General features: G+C 38.8%; 1 protein-coding gene across 3 annotated transcripts in view; it reads right to left on the bottom strand.

Moving 5' to 3' along the window:
• LOC126369198 (uncharacterized) overlaps positions 1-18,947 on the bottom strand; it is a 456,612-nt gene that overhangs the window by 349,547 nt on the left and 88,118 nt on the right. For all 3 annotated transcript variants that reach the window (XR_007566668.1, XM_050013496.1, XM_050013495.1), the window contains exons 4-7: positions 15,653-15,776; positions 15,096-15,270; positions 13,898-14,099; positions 13,383-13,487 (exon numbers count right to left, since the gene is read on the bottom strand). Coding sequence is in view for 2 of the 3 variants with exons in the window: in XM_050013496.1 (XP_049869453.1) it covers positions 13,383-13,487; positions 13,898-14,099; positions 15,096-15,270; positions 15,653-15,776 (606 nt within the window). In the remaining variant the exon portion in view is untranslated. The remainder of the gene's footprint in view (positions 1-13,382; positions 13,488-13,897; positions 14,100-15,095; positions 15,271-15,652; positions 15,777-18,947) is intronic.

An 18,947-nucleotide genomic window follows, 5' to 3' on the forward strand; every position in this document is an offset into this window, starting at 1 on the left:
TTTATTTTTGTCTGTTTATCTGAATCGAATCTAATCCAACAATATCTATCGTGTCTGGGGCGAACGGTCGGATAGAAACGTCACGGTGAGTACTAGGAGTGCATAGCGCGGGAGAGGTGCCGCGCAGACCCTCCGCGCAGGGGCGCGCTGTCTTACCAAGCCAGGGGTGAGACACCATCGACAGATATTAGTATTTATTAAATAGACAAGTGCTTCACATTGTTAACTTTCGAAAAAAAAATTTCTAAAATATATATGGGCACTATTAGTCTGAAATAAAAATGGGCACTATTAGTCTGAAATAAAAGATTTTTATTTTTTATTTTTATTTTATATGGGTATGGATACGCGGTTAGACACTATCAATTAAAAAAAGATGAATATTTAAAATGAAGAAACAGACCAAAACAAGTAGGCAGGCACCAGATCAGAGTGAAGAAGATAGTTAAAAAAGAAGTAGTCACATCTATCGTAGCTACTTCAGATGAAAGTTCGTTTTGACGACTTGTTAAGTCTCTTTGTCTACCCCGGGGAGTTTAGTTTATGTCACTATACTAGTCATAATCAAAATCAACAATAAAAAATTAAAAGCAATACTGCGCAACATTCCTTCTCTAACAATGAAGAAGCAAAATAAGTACCACCAAGCCCTCATGAAATCCAAACTTTTATTCGACTCAGCTGTTTACCGTAATTTCTTGAAATATACGTTCATGTTTCGTAACCCTCAGCCCTGGTCGAGTGGGAAGCCCGCCAAATGTTTGTGACGGGCCAGCCGCCGGGCCGAATCGCAGCGTCGTGATTAGAAATATTCCCGACACAAATATCGAGAGGGGTAGATATACTATTGGAAAATAGGGACAATATAAAGGACGTGACGTCCTGCGAACATCTTCATCAGTCCATACAGGACTACCGCCTTGTGAGGGAAAAGGAGAGCTACATCATAGGTTAACTACTCGACTTAGCTTAGGTTCGAACAAAAAGTCACTTACGCAAATAATTTACATTACTTATTACGTATTAGAAAAGGTGCAAAATGTTACCACTTCGATAGTAAAAGCTATTTTGAAGGAATCACAAAGCAACCAAAACCATTAGACGATACAAAATACATGGAATGAGGGACTTTCCAGCTTTCGTTCTTTAGACATCACATAGATGGCGTTGATCAGTTTAGGAAGTTGTATTAATACTTATAAACCATAGCTTTTTTTGTTCGTACGACAGGCAAAGGGAACATAACCCATACAGCCAGTAAACCATATTCTAAAAATTATAGTAAAAAAACGAGTTTGTAGCATTAAGATCTTCATATAGAGCGGTAAACAGAGTTCAAAATTTCAAACTCCAGAAAAAGCAAATACTTTATGGCCAAAGAGAATATCAACTCTTCATACTTCTCTTTACTTTGGTCCGCTAGCCGTACTATCAGCATTTTAAACTCAACAACGCCATAGATAGATAGATAGATAAAATACTTTATTGAGCCATCTATGTTATTTTCAAAGAACTTCACCTGGAAAGTCCCTCGTTGCATCAGGAACAAAACAATTTGAGACAATGACATGTGTACGTAACTACATACACTGAACTATGAGCTTGAACATACTACAGACAAAGTACCTACATGCACCATAGATTTATAATAGGTTGCTATTGACAGGCACTATGCATGATCAATACAATACTAAAGGTTAACCCTGTAATGAACGGATTCATTACCGAGAGCTCTAAGCGCGTCAGTGTTATTATTAGGTAAATAATTATTATCTTTGGCTACTAAAGCAGCATGAGTAATGAATTTAATTAGGACAGAAATAAAATAAAGTTCAAAATTAACAGGCTAGGGGGCCACATAATGGATCCCCGGGAGGTCATGGAGCTTCCTCCCAAAAAGACTAAAAAATATGTAGGGATTGGGCCACAATAGGTCGCAGTGGCCATTCGGGCTGCATCAGTTCGAGCCCTCTCAATTATACAAATAATAATAAAAAAACAGGCTAGTTATGTGTGCATTATGCACAAGCAAATGCTTATCTGCGTTGCCTTATAATAAAAACCAAGTAAGCACCTTTTTGAATAATCACAGTCGGATGTTATTTTTGTTAACAACACCTCGCTATAAAGCAGCTAGTTTAAATCCAAGAAAAAATTGTTGACTCAATTTTGACCCGAATTGAAATAAATAAGATGTATTGAGGTTTTGTTGAGGAAAATCACATGAAAATGTGAATTTTTCAAAAAGGCGCTTACTTGGTTTTCAATATACCGCGTTGCAATGCAGACAAAGGCATTTTACTTTCATATTTTTCTTTTTATTCTATCACAAAATCGGTACTGTTCGGTCACTCTTATGTTTATGTGTGACAAGTAATAACTACCATTAGGTAATTTACGCTTACTAGCACTAGTCGTAAATCCTGATGAACGTTTCTGAGAATCTATTCACAACGCCACGCCACTGGTAACCAGCGAGGCATTTTTAAATCGTTTGAGTGTAGAAATAGTCATTTCAAAGAAACAATGATTCTTTAAGAGAGACCCAACGATACTGCAGTGAATCCCATAACATTTTGAAAATTATAATATCTAGTTCCGCAACAACAGCCGTGGTTTAATGATTAGAGCGTTAGGCTCACGATCTGGAGGTCCGGGTTCGATTCCCGATGGGGACATTATCGAAATCAGTTTGTGAGACTGTCCTTTGTTTGGTAAGGACTTTTCAGACTTGAATCAACTGATTGCCTGAAAAAGTAATGTGATCCCGGCTATTAGCTGTAAAAACACGTTCATCAACCCACAGTGGAGCAGCGTGGTGGAGTATGATCCATAACCCCTCCGGTTGATTAAGGGGAGGCCTGTGCCCAGCAGTGGCAACAGTTATGATTTATTTATGAATACCTAGTTAGATCTTAGTCTTATTAATGTACTTACTTTTAAAATGGAAGCCAACGTAATACTAATCCGCAATAACAAAAAACAGAAACAAAAAGGGAGTTACAAAAAATGGAGAAAGGGGTTAAGGGAGTTATTTAGTTAAGGGTGTTACTTTTCCTAGATAGTCTCTGCTGCTTCGTATGGCATAGTATTGATTCGGGTTCTATTCGTTGGTACTCGTTTCTGCTACCTATAGGTTCACTTTATCCTGCAGCTAAAGTATTTCTGTATGCACAAACCTCGAGTTTCTACGAAAAAGGAAAAACAGAACACGTATAGTATTACTTTGTTTTCCGTCCATCTGTCTGTCAAGACTCTTTTTCTCAGAAGGTGTCAAATTGAAATTAACACCTAATACCTATATCAGACTTCCCTTAATAAAATTCTAGCCAATTTTCATACATGACGTAGGGGTATGGAAACTTGCAAATAGTTCATTATATAGGGTTATAATTTCGCAATTATTGAAATTCCCGATTGCATTCCAGCAAATATAAACTTTTGTTTGTCATAATAACAAAACATGCCTTAGAGTTTTATTCCCCTCATTTAGCACAATCCTTATGAGGATACAGTTCTGCGCTTACAAAACATAGTTCCATAAATCCAAAAAAATATTATTATTTTCGTCAGAGCCCACATGTTTTCGACCACTTGCTGTGGCGTTTATTATCTACTCTTGTCCACATTATTTGTTTTTATATCATTTTTCCTTCCGATCGTCAACCGAAATCAGATTCTAACTCGCACAACATAAGTACTAGTTTCATCTGAACGTAATGCTTTATGCGTCACGTTATAATTACGAAACACTTTTATGAATGCTTCTCTGGTTCATGGCAGCCTGGTAGTTGAAAGTCAACTTTATTTTGTAACAGTAAAGATGAGAACGCGGAGTAGAGGCGGTAATGATGTGTTTATTGCATTGAAGTTATCCTGGAGGGTCGCATGGGGTGGCGATGGCGATGTTGGCAGCCGATACTATTGATTTTTGATTTGGTAAGTAATAGGAACATTTGATATTGGTCTGTTGGTGTTTGAGAACCTGATTTATGTTAGCAGGGTATAAGATTCCTGAATAGAGAGGGTATTTTACATTTTATTACATAGCAAAGTGGACAAAACACGCGTATTTCGCATTAGACCAACCAAATGACAACACGACTCCACGGGCCAAATAAAGATGGACAGTTATATCTGCCACCAAGTTACCAGGGCCGCATAAACGCAGACAACTCGCGCCATTCATTTACCAAATAAATAGTGAATTCGTGTTATCTACAGCGTGTTACGAAATAACAAATGTGTTTTAAACATGAACATTTTTGTGCAATTTTTGAAAGTTGCTCGTGGCGTGTTGAACAGACATCGAAGTGTGGAGTATTTTTTCTGTGTGAAAATTCATGAAGTCGTAAAAGCGGGTACGCGCGCCGCGCAATTTATTGTAATTGTTAAACTCTGATTAGCATGTAATTGGTTGGGGCTGCGTTTTTGTCCGGTAAATAAATTGGAACGTACGATGTACTTCTATAGCGTAGTAAGTAGGTTCGTTAGCTTTCGCGATGCTATCTGTAGGCACGGGAGCGAGGCACAACCTGTTTTGTTTTAACAGCCTTTCTAATTGTCTTTTTTAGCGTTGGTACCTAAGTAAATCAATTTGTGTGTGTTCCTTTTACATACCTTAATAGCTATCTACCTAATTTCTTTGTTTATTCCGTATCTCCGTTATCCACTTATGACATGGACAAGCCTTAGCCATCTCCTATAGGTATATTGGCCCCGATTCCTGCAGACACCTCCTAATTTTACTTTAAGTTATACCTGTCATTTTCTTATCCGCCGAAAAGGAAAGGGACGGATGATTGACAGCTCTTAATTTTAGGAACAATGAGTAAATGAATGAATAACCCGGGCGAATCAAAAAGATATCTCGCTGGTATGTAAACCGTTTGACGTGTGCTGTCAGCATAAATAATTCTGGCGGGTTATTGGCCAATGTAAAATTTGAAGACGGTTGTTTTAGATTTGTGCTTAAAATTGACGTGTGTTCCATAAATTTTATGCGTGTCGATTACCCGTCCCTTTCCTTTTCGGCGGATAAGAAAATGACATATATAACTTAAAATAAAATTAGATGGCGTCTATAGGAATTAGCACTATTGTGTGCCTATTCTGGCGTAGAAAAACTTAAACTAATTTTAGTTTGACAGCTCATAAACTAACGCCGTCCTTCACTTACAATAAGTGCAAGAAAGAGATAGAGCTATTTTTAGTTCTGTCAAATTAAGTTGAAATTTAATTGGTGGTTTCCCGAATCGGCACCATTATACTTATTTATACACAACCACTTTACAAAAAGACTTAAACATAGCTGGCAAGGAGTGGTTGCCTAATAATTCGTAATATACCTCTGCCTAACCCTTTGAGGACACAGACGCGATGTTATGTGTCATTATCACATTATGCTTAGCAATTGTAAAAAATAAAACAAAAATAAGTTCAATTCTTCGGTTATTCCGATAAAAACTTTAACCCTTCAGGTTCTCAATGCACATTGAAGTTTTTATTAGGGCCGGTGTAGCGGTTTTGATGTTTTAACTGCTTATAATAACCTACGAGTGAATATTTTAATTTCAATTAGATGCGTTTTTCTGAAGAGTTTATTATTTTTTTTATCGATATGCGTTTTTTTTAAGTTTTTTAAGTTATATATGTTTAACGTACGTTGGTAATTGTACTTATACCAAAAAGATGTTTCATGATCATTTTTAAATAAGCCATCACCATCATTAGTTTAAAAGAGCCACGCTCTTGTCGGTGTAGCATTCCCCATTCTTGTCTCATCACTAATTTAAGAGCCACGCTCTTGTCGGTGTAGCATTCCCCATGCTACTGTTTTAGGGAAAAATAGAGCAGTGGTTTCCCTCTTGCCTTCGCCCCGCAGTACTCTGTCTGACGCGATTGGGATGGCGCCCAGAGTAGTCTATTACAAAGCCGTACTAGGACTCCTGTCCTCCGCCTCTGAATAGTACTGACAGTTACTGCTGCCCTCTGTCAGATTCCAGGTACATTGAGTATAACATTCTTGTATATCAAAGGCGAATTCTTTAACTTCCTTATTAGAGACGACGTTTGCCTTCTTTTTGATTTGTCTTGCCTTTCCACTCTTTCTTTCTATTAAATAAGCTTTAATTTTTAAATATTTCTAGGTTTTATTATTAAGTTATTTATATTTTATTTCTTTTTGCACTGTCTATCCCCCTGCGTTTTTATTAAGTTCATTCCCTAAAGGTACCTATAGGTTGCATGGAAGAGATTGCTACCTTAACAATAAGGCCGCCTGTTGTACTACCTAATTGTTTATAATTGTGTATTTTTAATGTTTGTTTTAAATGCAATAGAGAGTTTTTGTATTTTATTGTATTGTATTGTATTTGTAAGTAGTCCTAGTATATTTTTTGACTACTTAGTGCTTTGTTCCGTTTGCTTCCCATTTGTTCATGTAGCTTTATTTTAATAGATGGTAGTTATGTATGTTCGGATTCATTGTCCTAATGCTTTTCTGTTTAAAAAAGTGTAGTGTAAAGAATTTTAAAAAAATTACCATCTCTGGAAAATAGAAAAGTAAAAAATAATAATGAAGCAACCAGAGACTCTGGTTGCCTTTTTTTCGTTTATTACCAATATTGACAAACCGTGCAATTTTACTGTCATTAAATAAAAGATAAGCGACCCGTAGTCGAGTCATGTCACTCGAATGTGTCAAAAAGTAACCATCCCGGATCGCTTCGTTATTATTTTTTACTTTTTTATTTTCATAATATTGACAAACCGTGTATCCTATGTTGCGTGCCCGGACGCATGTGCAAGGCATTCCCTCCGTGCCGATAGTATCGTGATCGATTATTTACAGTAATTAGCCAAACTATCCAACTCGACAATAAATATCAGTTCCGACAGGGCCGCATTCTATGCAGTTGGTAATAAGGCCCTTGTCATTTATTCTGAGTATTCTATATGAGTATTCTTATTCCGAGTAGTGGCACTCTCCCTTAATCTTTAGCTGCTTACTTTTTTTTGCGATGGAAAATTCCGCTTGCTAATCATAGTCTGAATCACCCATCAAAGTTTTCGTTACGATGTCACTAACATTCTGTATTTTTGCGTTTACGGTAACGGTATTGACTGTCGGTGTTCGAAGACCAAAGACCTCGTATCCAAAGTGGGAACGGCCTAAAAAACGTTGTGTGTCTATATTCCTAGCGGCCCACTTCCCTACCCGACGACCTCTGTGGTCCAGTGGTTGAGCGTTGGGCTAACGATCCGGAGTTCGATTCTCGATGGGGACAAAAATCACAAAAATCACTTTTTGATCCCTAGTTTGGTTAGGACATCACTGGCTGATCACCTGGTTGGCCGAAAGTAAGATGATCCGTACTTCGGAAGGCACGTTAAGCCGTTGATCCCGGTTACTACCTACTGATGTAAGTAAGTAAGTAGTCAAGTAGGTAAGCATGAGCCATGTCAGGGGCGGCTCAATAGTAACCTGAACACCAGGGTAGATAAGGTTGGTACTTCACCTCACAACCCACACGATAGAAGAAGACTTGCCTAGTTGCATCCCAGTTATAATAATTGCAATTTACAGACGAATCAACCTCGTTTCGCGTCGGGCAGCGCAAAAACCTACACCTGCGGATAGTTGATCGCGAGTCATAATGGCCGGTAATTTGGGCCCGCCAAGCATACAACGATCGCTTGCCACGGCAAATTATCAATTGTATTGTAATATTTGTAATTGTCAAGTAAACCCCAATTATACGTTCATCGTGTTTGTGTTTGTGAGTTTGGTTTTGAGTTTTAGTGTGAAATACAGGGCTTACTGAGACGAAAAGAAAAGACTAACTACAAAAAAACTAAAAACGACCTCCGTAGTCCAGTGGTTAAGCGTTAGACTCACGATCCGCGGGTCTAAGATGCGGATTCCAGTGGGGACATATCACAAAAATCTTTTTGCGATCCTTTAGTGTGGTTAGGATATTACAAGCTGATCACTCGATTCTCCGAAAGTGAGATGATCCATGCTTCAGATGGCACGTTAAGCCATTAACAAGAAACAAGAAACATTTATTGAGAAGCTGTGTAGGTTCATACATGCAGGTGTCAATAATTATAAAATTGTCTCAACAGCATGTCCATGTCGGACGTACAATATTACAAATAATGTCATTATTAAGCATCAAGGAAATAAGTAAGTACCTGATAATTAGTCACATTATAAACATTTGTCAATTTCAAATATCATTGTTGTTCAAAATATTCATTCAAGTCATAAAATTCCTTATCAACTAGCCAATTTTTTAGACGTTTTTTAAATGTCTTACCCTCTTTTGTCTGTCATTGGCCGGTTACTAAATACTGATGTAAGTATATAGTCGTTACATGAATCATGTCAGGGGTCTATGGCGGCTCAATAATAACCTTGACACCAGGATTGCTGAGGTTGGTCTTCCACCTCACAACCAACACCATAAAGGGAGACTATAAACACGACTAATCGACTAACTATAAGCAACACTACGATGCGGGCTTGACCTAGCCAGTGTACAGTCATAGCAATATCATGTACCCACTTTAGAACCCTGTCGCACTATCAAATTTGACATTTAATGAGACTTACGGTTTCATTTGTCAAAAAAGTTAATATGACATGGTTTCAAAGTGTATACATGTTAGTGCTCGTGACCGTAGGTGTCATATTTTTTGCTATACAGTGAAAGTGAAAACTGCACCATTATTAGCAAAGCAAAAAAAAAACTGGATGGTTTGAAATTGGCACGTCGACACAGTCAGTATAATAAATGATTCGATATTCATCTGCCCTGACACGTTTGCCCGTGGCAATGGAATTTGTAAAGCCTTCCTCACTGCACAGCTGTCGATATAACGTTCATATATAAAAGAAAAGAAAGGAAAACATGAAACAGTAAGACTAGGGCCCTGTGCTGGGAGGTTTTCTGGCCACGTCTTTCCCTCAGCGTTACAGATTCCGATGTGGTAGTAGTTTTACAGCTAGTTACATAATATGTAATTTAATTATGTTTGACGTTCAAAAAGCGCTAACTTTGTAAGCCAATTTTGAAAAATAAATATTTTTTGAATTTTGAATTTTTATTATTAATAATCCTAATATTATTATTTAAGATTTTTAATAATAATTATTATTATTTTTATTAAAAATCTTTATTCATGCAACTAGGCCCACAGATTTGAGGTCTCGGGTTCGACTCGAGAGACCAACGCTCTAACCACTAGACCACGGTGGCCGTTACACTACAGTATAAATAAGTACACTATGTACCGCAAAAACTTTAATTTGAATAATGAATAACATAAACATAACATAAACTGCCTATATACGTCCCACTGCTGGGCACAGGCCTCCCCTCAATCAACCGGAGGGGGTATGGAGCATACTCCACCACGCTGCTCCACTGCGGGTTGGTGGAGGTGTTTTTACGGCTAATAGCCGGGACCAACGGCTTAACGTGCCCTCCGAAGCACGGAATCATCTTACTTTTTCGGACAATCAGGTGATTCAAGCCTGAAAGTCCTTACCAAACAAAGGACAGTCTCACAAAGTGATTTCGACAATGTCCCCATCGGGAATCGAACCCGGACCTCCAGATCGTGAGCCTAACGCTCTAACCACTAGACCACGGAGGCTGTTGAATAATGAATACTTTCAATAAATTAATAGTGATGTACCTGCTCATTATGTACTGATGAGCAATATATCCTGTAGGCAACATTTTGTATACGTAGCAAACGAGTTCATGGCATCTAATTAGCATATAATTGTCGGATACACGCGCTTTTATGCCATAAATCTCGTTTACAAAGGCTGTTGCACACTAATAGCGTACTTTTGTCCCGCGGGACTTTAGGGCTGACCGAGCAAACGGTAAGAGCAACAGTTATTGTCACAAATTAAGTAATGTTATTAAGTATTTTTGGGAGCAAAGATAACTAACGGTTTAATACGAAGTGTGACAGGATCGAAGCAAATGGAATTCTATAGCCTCTGCTTACCCCGGTGGGAAATACATAACATAACATAACATAGCATCGTGCATTTATCCCCGAAGGGGTAGGCAGAAGTGTATATACGATAAGTAACAAGTAAAATGTAAGTCCGATAAACAATTTAACAGAACTACAATAGGATACTTTCCAACTAGTCAAAGCAGTGATTTTTTACTAAACGTAAAGATACGAAATGACTATGGAATTTATATGAAAAAGCAACCTGTGACGTCATAGAAAAACGTGACAAAATGACGCACTTTTTTATTATATTTTCTTTATTAAAATTCATAAATAAGATAAATAGAAAAAAAGAAAACGTTTTTGTCATAGTAATCAGAATTTCATTAAGTATATATCTTTGACCTAAGAAACTACCCAATTATCAATTCTTGCAAATTAAATATAATACTTACGTATTGTAAAAATAATTATATTTAATTAAAAAATAATTATTACTGTAGAATGAACTATTACTTCAATAACAAATTATATTATAATTTCAGCTAAGTATCATGGAAGCAATTTGCCTATACGTAAGAAACTAGTATAAAAACTGTTACAATATTAAATTAAACGGACTTATCAAACGTCGTAGCCTAGTTTTTGTGCTGTAAGTTAAAATGTCAGCTTATATGAAGGGCTTGTGGAGGAAAACCGCAATTATGCGCGGACGCAGCGACACGCTCCACTCGTGCATACCCGTCGTACACGGAAAACATTTGAATTTTAATATAGGCTTTTTATTTTAAATTAGGTATAAAGTGTCGACCTTGATGGAGAAGACTTAATTTTATTGCAGTTTGACAACCCTAAATTTAGTGAAGTGATTTACTTACTACTATTAGTAAGTAAAACACTTAGCTTTAGACCTTGCAAATTAAAAGAAAGTTTTGTCGACGGGAATTGGCTAGGCTTAACGCGTGAAGTTGGTTGGGACGAATATTGCAGATTCAACTTCGACGAAAAAAATAATAATTAAATTGGCACGCACTGACAATATGGTTGCCTACCTAAGAATTATACTTAGATAGTAACTATACTTAATAAATATTTTGTGTTCGTTCGAGGTTTTTCTTGCAGCAACTTTTTCTCGACTGCACAGCTTGCGCGAAGGTGTAGTGCCTAGTTTTAGGTGGAAGAGACGTAAGTACGATTTAAAGTGTACCAATGTTACCAACTATATTTTTTTTTTCAGTTTGAGTTCATCTTAATACTACTAATAACAACCCTCCTTTTACAACCCTATCACCCGTATGTGTCGTCAGTACAACGACCTTGTCGTTAATGACAAGGATATTGATATTTTTAATAATAATTTTCCTGCCTTCATTCGTTTTCTTGTTAGAAACATAATGCTCACCTGAAGATTGGGTCGTAGATCCATGAATCGTAATCGGAGCTAAGTATATTTTATTGTAATATCTTTTAATTTGCGTCGTGTTTTCTCACCATAGTATTATTATATAACTTGCATAGGTACGTCTAGTTGGGTTACAGTCTGAACCTCAAAAAGTGTATTATTTCATAAGATTTGTGTCTGTAACCTGTTACGTGTGTTTATTATTAAATAAATCAATTAATAAATAATATTAATAATATTAATAAATCATCTTCAAATGTATTCGAAAAACCTACTTTTTGGTTCGTTAACCTACCCCCATAGTTACCCCTTCATTTTCTGAAACTGCTATTCCAAATTCCATCGTATGACTTTGATATACGTAACAATATCTTTGATAGTTTATTGTGCACCTGATTTTTATGGCCTATTTGTTACATTTGAATTGATTGAACGATTTATGTGCGCCAAGAATTGGAATTTTATTTTGCCTTTAACAATGGTACCTCACGCGATGGAGCAGCTCAACGATTCAGTAGCCGACCAAAAATCGACCATTATAATTTTAATATTTACCTTCAGGCGCTAACATTTATCTCTAAAACTGCTTAACATATTCTGACGTCCTGGTAATTGGTTTTATCTGCCGACGTCGCTAGAGGTACGTTTTCCTTCATCTCAATGCAGATACTATTTATCCTCGAAGGATTTCCGTTGCGATTTAGTATCGTATATTATTCGATATCAAAATTCCTATTCTAGCTAGAAATTATCAAGCGAATGCGTTGAATAGCTAAGGTAGATATCTGCGCTTCAAATTACAATCGACTAAACAATACCATACGGAGGTAGTGAGAAAGCTCACTGTGATTCGGTTCTCGTCATTCCTGCGAATCCTGTCCGATCCCGCGGAATCCCGCTGGCCCGATCCCGCGGAATCCCGCAATCCCGCCTCGATCGCGCCTTCAATTACAACAACGCGTTTGATTTACGCTCGCTCTGCCTCCCATTTCGGTTTCACTACGCTTAATTAATTCAATACCTTGAGAAACGTGTACCGGTTCTATATGTACTGTTTACTCGTATAAAAATGTGTGTGTGCTTATGTAATTATCAATCAAGTAGGTAGGTACTTATTGTATTCAATAAATGAAACAAAAAATGGGTAACCGATAAATGGAACATTGACCTTATAAATAATAAACAAGCGACAATTGTGATTGAAAGTGGAGCAACCTGTAAATAACTGTCCTGTTTTACGAAAAGTCGTTATTTCACCTTTATTCCACACCCCATAGAGTCGAGTATATAATAATTGAACACGTTGTTCTACTGACCTTCGCCAATAGTTCAATTTACTTTTTTTTTCATTACCAAGCGCATCACAGTAAATACATAGAGCTACCAGGCAAGCAGAAACGGCAAGAGGTTTGTAAAAGGCCGCTACGTTCGCAGGCACCGATAGCTGCCAATGGTTGAAGAGATAAAAACACCGGAGGTCACTCAGCTATGTGTGAGTGAACGCGAGGCAAACTAGCCGACTTTCCAAAACCAGCGAACACCATTCAGCGATAAAACCGCTGACATCTACAGCGGTATTGGACGGTGTTATACAAGGCATTGATACAAACACTTCTATACAGCGCTATATTCTGATAGGTCCGCGAAATTATCTAGCAAGCTATCTATTACAATGATTACGCGATGCAAAACAGTGCTGAATTCGTTTCCTTGCGTAAAAACAACATTACATGTGCTATTGTAAGCGCAGAAGGTTGATCTTTGAACTGATTTTGTAAGACTTTTCTTATTATGAAGAGCAGTTATTTAACTGCATGCACCTATGTATATGTGTATATGTAGGTACGTTCTAATACTTCACTAATACTTAGAGGCGATTTTATAAGTATTTTTATAGCACTGACTTTCGAGATTCAACCCATTTGTTTATCATTCGACTATTGAAAAGTCAAATTTATATATTTATAGAGGAAACATAATATTCAAAACTTACCAAGTTCATGCATTCGATGTTGGTTGTCCTTTTGCGAGAGGGCCGCAAGGAGGCCCGCGTCGCCGACCCTCTGTCTGGCGACCGCGATGCCGACGGGAATCGAACCTACGAAGATATAAACATTGGGATCACTTCATGGCTTTACAACTAAATATACTGAATTTTAATATAAATTTTCATTGTACATACCTACAGTTTAAGAACACAAAGAAACCAAAACTAAAATAGCCGTCCCACTGCTGGGCTCAACCAACTGGAGGGAGTATGGAGTATACTAGCTCTGCTGCTCTAATGTAGGTTAGTGGAGGTGAAATGGCTTTATTTTATATTTTTTGTTCCAATTTTTCTTCCCTTTTCTTTCGTTTTTTTCATCGCCTTTGAACTACTTCCTCCATACCACCTTTATACCACGACCACTACTCGGATTCAACCGAATCTAGTATCAATTTCCCAAGTAATACAAAGTAATATTAGCCCAAAACTACCAGGACATTATGAGTGCGTAGCACGCTCACCGTTGTTCAGCGACGCCGGTATGGCCGGCGGCGGTTGTTCCGGCTTGTTCCCTGGTGACGCTTGTTCCAACTTGACAGCCACCAGTTCCGACACATGCATATGTTGCGGTTCGCGCTTGACCTGGACCTGGACGTTCTGACCTGCCACTCCGAGCCAGGCGACGGGGTTCGTGCGGCTACATCCTCCATCAGTATGGATAACCTGGTTAAATATTTTTTTAAGTACATTTTGTATTCCAATCCAAGTCAATTTCGAAGTAAGGGACTACAAAGATGAGCTTGTTGAAGGTCAATTTTACAATTATTAAGTATCTCGTTTACATATCTCGGGTCCAAACTCAGACTTTTGGAAGGCGTATGTCCCCACTCACGCCGAAGCCAACACGAGTAGAGGCTCCTTAAGGCAATTCTGTCTAAATGTGGTGTGACACCTCCCGTCATCCAAACCCCCAAGTGCATACAATACAACTCCCGGTTCGTCTTATTATTGATTATATTAATTGCTTCACATAATAGTGAAAGCAAATCTTTGTCATCCGAATACTTGTAGCCTAGTTATAAGAGAAATGACAGAATAGATTCTTGTTGAAGAAATGTTCTAAAGTTAGAATCGTCGGCGTAATGACGATCTACTTAGATTGAATGAAAAATTCGCTTGGATGGGATGAGGACCCGGCAACCATTGCACCCAAACATCAATTATTATACCCATGTCCCGGCTTCCCGTCCTCCTCCAAGTCAGAATTGTTCGATTTAATCTTATCTTTTTCTAACGTATTAGATGTTTACTAACAACATCGAAAAAAATGTAACAATAACATAATGTTTTTTACTAAATTCTAGACTAAAAACCGCATTACAATATAACCTTCGATTCTAATCAACCATGAATGTATGAAATCTTTGCATTGTCTCTTTGCTTAAAAGATCTCACAGCAAAAAATCCTAACTGACATCTGTCAAACTCCAACCAGACCCATTCAATCCTTTGACTGAGAACTTTGAACAATTTGCAGCTGTTATGTCAAGAATCACATCTGAATATACAAAAGGTTGTACGTGTATGACTGATAAAAGTAACACCTTATTATGTTTCAAAGATTATAACTTATTGCAGGTATTCTTCGCGAGTGAAAAAGGAACCCAACGATAGATACCAGGAAGCTAAAAGGAGATGGAGGTGGGTTTCTCAGCTCACCTTTTTCGGAGAATTCGTATGGCAGGTGTTACAGGAGCGTTTCGCTTGCTCCGTTTTTATGGTGAGAGGCTGCATCACATTGAGACCTTCGATGAGCTGCCTCTGGTCGCCAGGACAGCATAGCGTATCAGGCATGCACTTGGCCAACTTAGCCTCGTCCATCTTATTGTGGTCCCTGAAGCAACAAACAATATAAAAATAAACAACGCACACTACATTACTAATTTGCGCCGGATTTATTTCAGAAAACTTTTTGACTTTCGCTCCATCTTTGCAAAAGTCGCGGTGACATACCAAAATTACCAAACCGCCTAGAATTTGACAGGTTTTTGGTTGAGGTTTAAGGAAATAGATTCTTTTTGCTTTTAATCAAATCTTTTTTCGATAGTGAATTAGTGATGCGATCAGTAACTATGTATATGAAGACACTGCAGAAAACCACTTAAGTGACACTGTATTTGGGATGATCTGTCTGAATGACCTGATTATCCGAAAATATAAGATGATTCCGTGCTTCGGAAAGCATGTTAAGCCGTTGGTCATATGTATAAACTTACTTGTCAGTAACAAAGACCCGCTGTCCACAGTTGAGCTCGAGCAGCGACGAGTACGGCGAGTTCGGCGGCGGCGTCGGCGCACCGAACGTCGATAGCGACGTCGAGAACAGGCTCTCTGTCGTCACTGTAAGCAACAATAGGCATTAATATCAAATCATCAGGTATCTAGTGAACGGTAAAAGGTGCTTTATAGAGGGATTTGGTAATCAAAAGAGAATCTTACTCTTACTAGACACACGAATTTGCAAGGTTACCTATATGTCAAATCAGAATATGGTTCGTGTCGTATACTAAGTATAAACCATAGCTGATCGGTTACTGGTTAGATTCAGGAACTTTTGTGTATTTTTTTCAGACTCGGTATAAAAGCGCTCCACACGAGTTAGAGCTAAATAGTGAATGTCATTTGATGAAAATACACAACAAGTAACGTCAAAAAGTTACGAGGACGAGAAAACGCTGTTGTAAGGAAAAAAGCGCAAATGCGCCAGCTAATATTTCACATGTAAAGTGATAAAACAAAAGTGAGAAATAAAACAAGAATCCGACCAGTAAGTAATAACAAAAGATAAATGGGCTATTATTTTATTTTGGGTCCCATAACCTGTCTCTCACGTTCAAACACGATTTTTATTAAAGCAAACAATTATTTTTTAAATAATTACACTATTGGTACATTTCTGATGTTATACTCGTGCTTTTATGTTCCACGTTTTTATCAAAATTATTTGAATTTAACCAAAAACACGGTAACTAAGTTGTACTTTTGAGTAACGCAGTTGTTTCCCTACAAAATTCCACTGTCCCTCTCATATATTTACTCCATATAAACATACATTACTTAAAAACTCTTCAAGACGCTATTAAAATGTAATATTTGCGGTAATAACTCGTAATTTAATCTTTACTTTAACAATAATAAATATTATTTTCCTTTATCAGTTTTTAATTATTCCAAAATATTTATTGTGTCCCCGCGGCAAACCGAAAAATTACGAACACTATGTTACCATACGAAACTGAGTCATAAAATTAGAATTTTGTATGCATTTGCGCCAAAAGTCGTATAACATATAATCAAATATTATTGGGGCGCGGGGGGGAGTGCGTGGCTTTGAAATTCGCCGAGTCAGTCGCGAGGACGCCGGCGGGATAGGTGCGTGTATTAATTGGGAGACCGCTGAGTGACCGCTGTGATAGGTGAGTTTTTTGAATATTGAATAATCTTTTACGTTATATCTTAAAAAAAAGGAGCAAATATTTATTGTACACGATCTGTTTTATAAAATGAATTACCATATGAGTGCTATTTTAGAATACACGTGGTTTCTACAACTGAGTTACCGATGCACTGCGTTACTGCGAAATGTAACGCAGTTGTAGCAATCGTAACGCAGTGGAAATGCTCAAAGTTTTTGCTCAATATTTACAAATTTAATGGTTTTAATAATTTAATTTATAATTATTTCGTTACAGAGTGTCGAGTTTATCGTCCACAAGTCCCTAGTCAACAACGTGTTGACCATCGGTAGTGTTTCGAGCAGGGTAGCGTGCCTGATACTCAGAATATCATCTCGATATTCGCTGACTGTCATCCAGGCATACGCTCCGACCTCGGGACACCACGATGACGAAGTGGAGACTATGTATGAGGAGATTTCTAAAGCCATGCATAGCCATAAAAGCCACTACACGATTGTGATAGGGGACTTTAATGCACAGTTGGGGAAGCGTTGCGGTAACGAGCTGAGAGTGGGGCAATTTGGATTTGGGGTCCGGAACACCAGAGGCCGGATGCTGGCGGACTTTATGGAGAAGGATAACCTCTATATGATGAACTCCTTCTTCAGAAAGCCCGCACCCGCAAATGGACCTGGATAAGTCCCAGTGGAAATTATAAAAACGAGATCGATTTTATCATGTCGACAAAAAAGCACATATTCAATGATGTCTCTGTGATCAATGCCGTTAAGACGGGAAGTGATCACCGCATGGTAAGAGGCACATTGAATATCAATATCAAGCTAGAAAGATCGCGAGTGATAAAATCCACGCTCCGACCGGCGCCAGCCCAGATCCAAAAACCCGAGCGCTTTCAGCTCGAGCTTCAAAACCGCTTCGAGTACCTTGATAACTGCGCAGAAGTGGACGATATAAACGACCTGATGGTGGATGCTGTCCGTACGGTAGGTTCTAAACACTTTAGAACCCGCCGTACCAAAACGCAGAAACTCTCGCACACACACTCGAACTCATGGATAAGAGACACGAAATGAGGCTGCAGGACTCAGCGGATGTCTTACATTATAGACAACTTAATAGACAGATCTCGAAGTCTTTGACGAGCGACCTTCGCCAATTTAATACTACACGTATTAAAGTGGCTATAGAGCGGAACAAGGGCTCCAAGGTGTTCGCAAAAGATCTGTCTATTGGGCAAAGTCAACTAACGAGACTGAAAACTGAGGACGGCAGAGTCATTTCGTCGACTCCCGAAATCCTGAGGGAGATTGAGATTGGAGTACCTGACGCACCTTCGATTTGCCGATGATATAGTCCTAATGGCTGAGACCCTGGAAGACCAGAACACCATGCTCGAGCATCTCAGTAACGCATCCCAACGAGTGGGTCTTAGCACGAACATTTGTGTCCAACGACCATGTCGCACCCACTCCAGTTCAGGTTGGGAACGTTACACTCGAAGTTGTAGACCAGTACATTTACCTAGGACAAATAATCCAGTTAGGTAAGTCCAACTTCGAGAAAGAGATCTCTCGTCGGATCCAACACGGATGGGCAGCGTTCGGGAAGCTGCGAATATCTTCTCGTTCAAAATACCTCAGTGTCTCAAGAGGAAAGTCTTTGACCAGTGCGTGTTGCCAGTGATGACCTACGGCAGTGAGACGTGGCCGCTTACTATGGATCCCGTGAGGAGGCTCGGTGTCGCTCTGCGGGCAATGGAGAGAGCTATGCTCGGTATTTCCCTGCTCGATCAAATCAGAAATGAGGAGATCCGCAGGAGAACTAAAGTCACCGACATAGCTCGGCGAATTGCAAAGCTGAAGTGGCAGTGGGCAGGACACATAGCGAGGAGAACCGATGGCCGCTGGGGCGGAAAGGTTCTAGAATGGCGACCACGTGTCGGACGACGCTCAGTATAGGCCCGCTACAAAGTAGACCAACGATTTGGTGAAGGTCGCGGGAAGCCGCTGGATGCGGGCAGCGCAGGACCGATCGTCGTGGAGATCCTTGGGGGAGGCCTATGCCCAGCAGTGGGCGTCGTAAGGCTGATGAC

This window comes from Pectinophora gossypiella, chromosome 8 (genome assembly GCF_024362695.1).
Source record: "Pectinophora gossypiella chromosome 8, ilPecGoss1.1, whole genome shotgun sequence".
NCBI classification, from domain to species: Eukaryota; Metazoa; Arthropoda; class Insecta; order Lepidoptera; family Gelechiidae; genus Pectinophora; species Pectinophora gossypiella.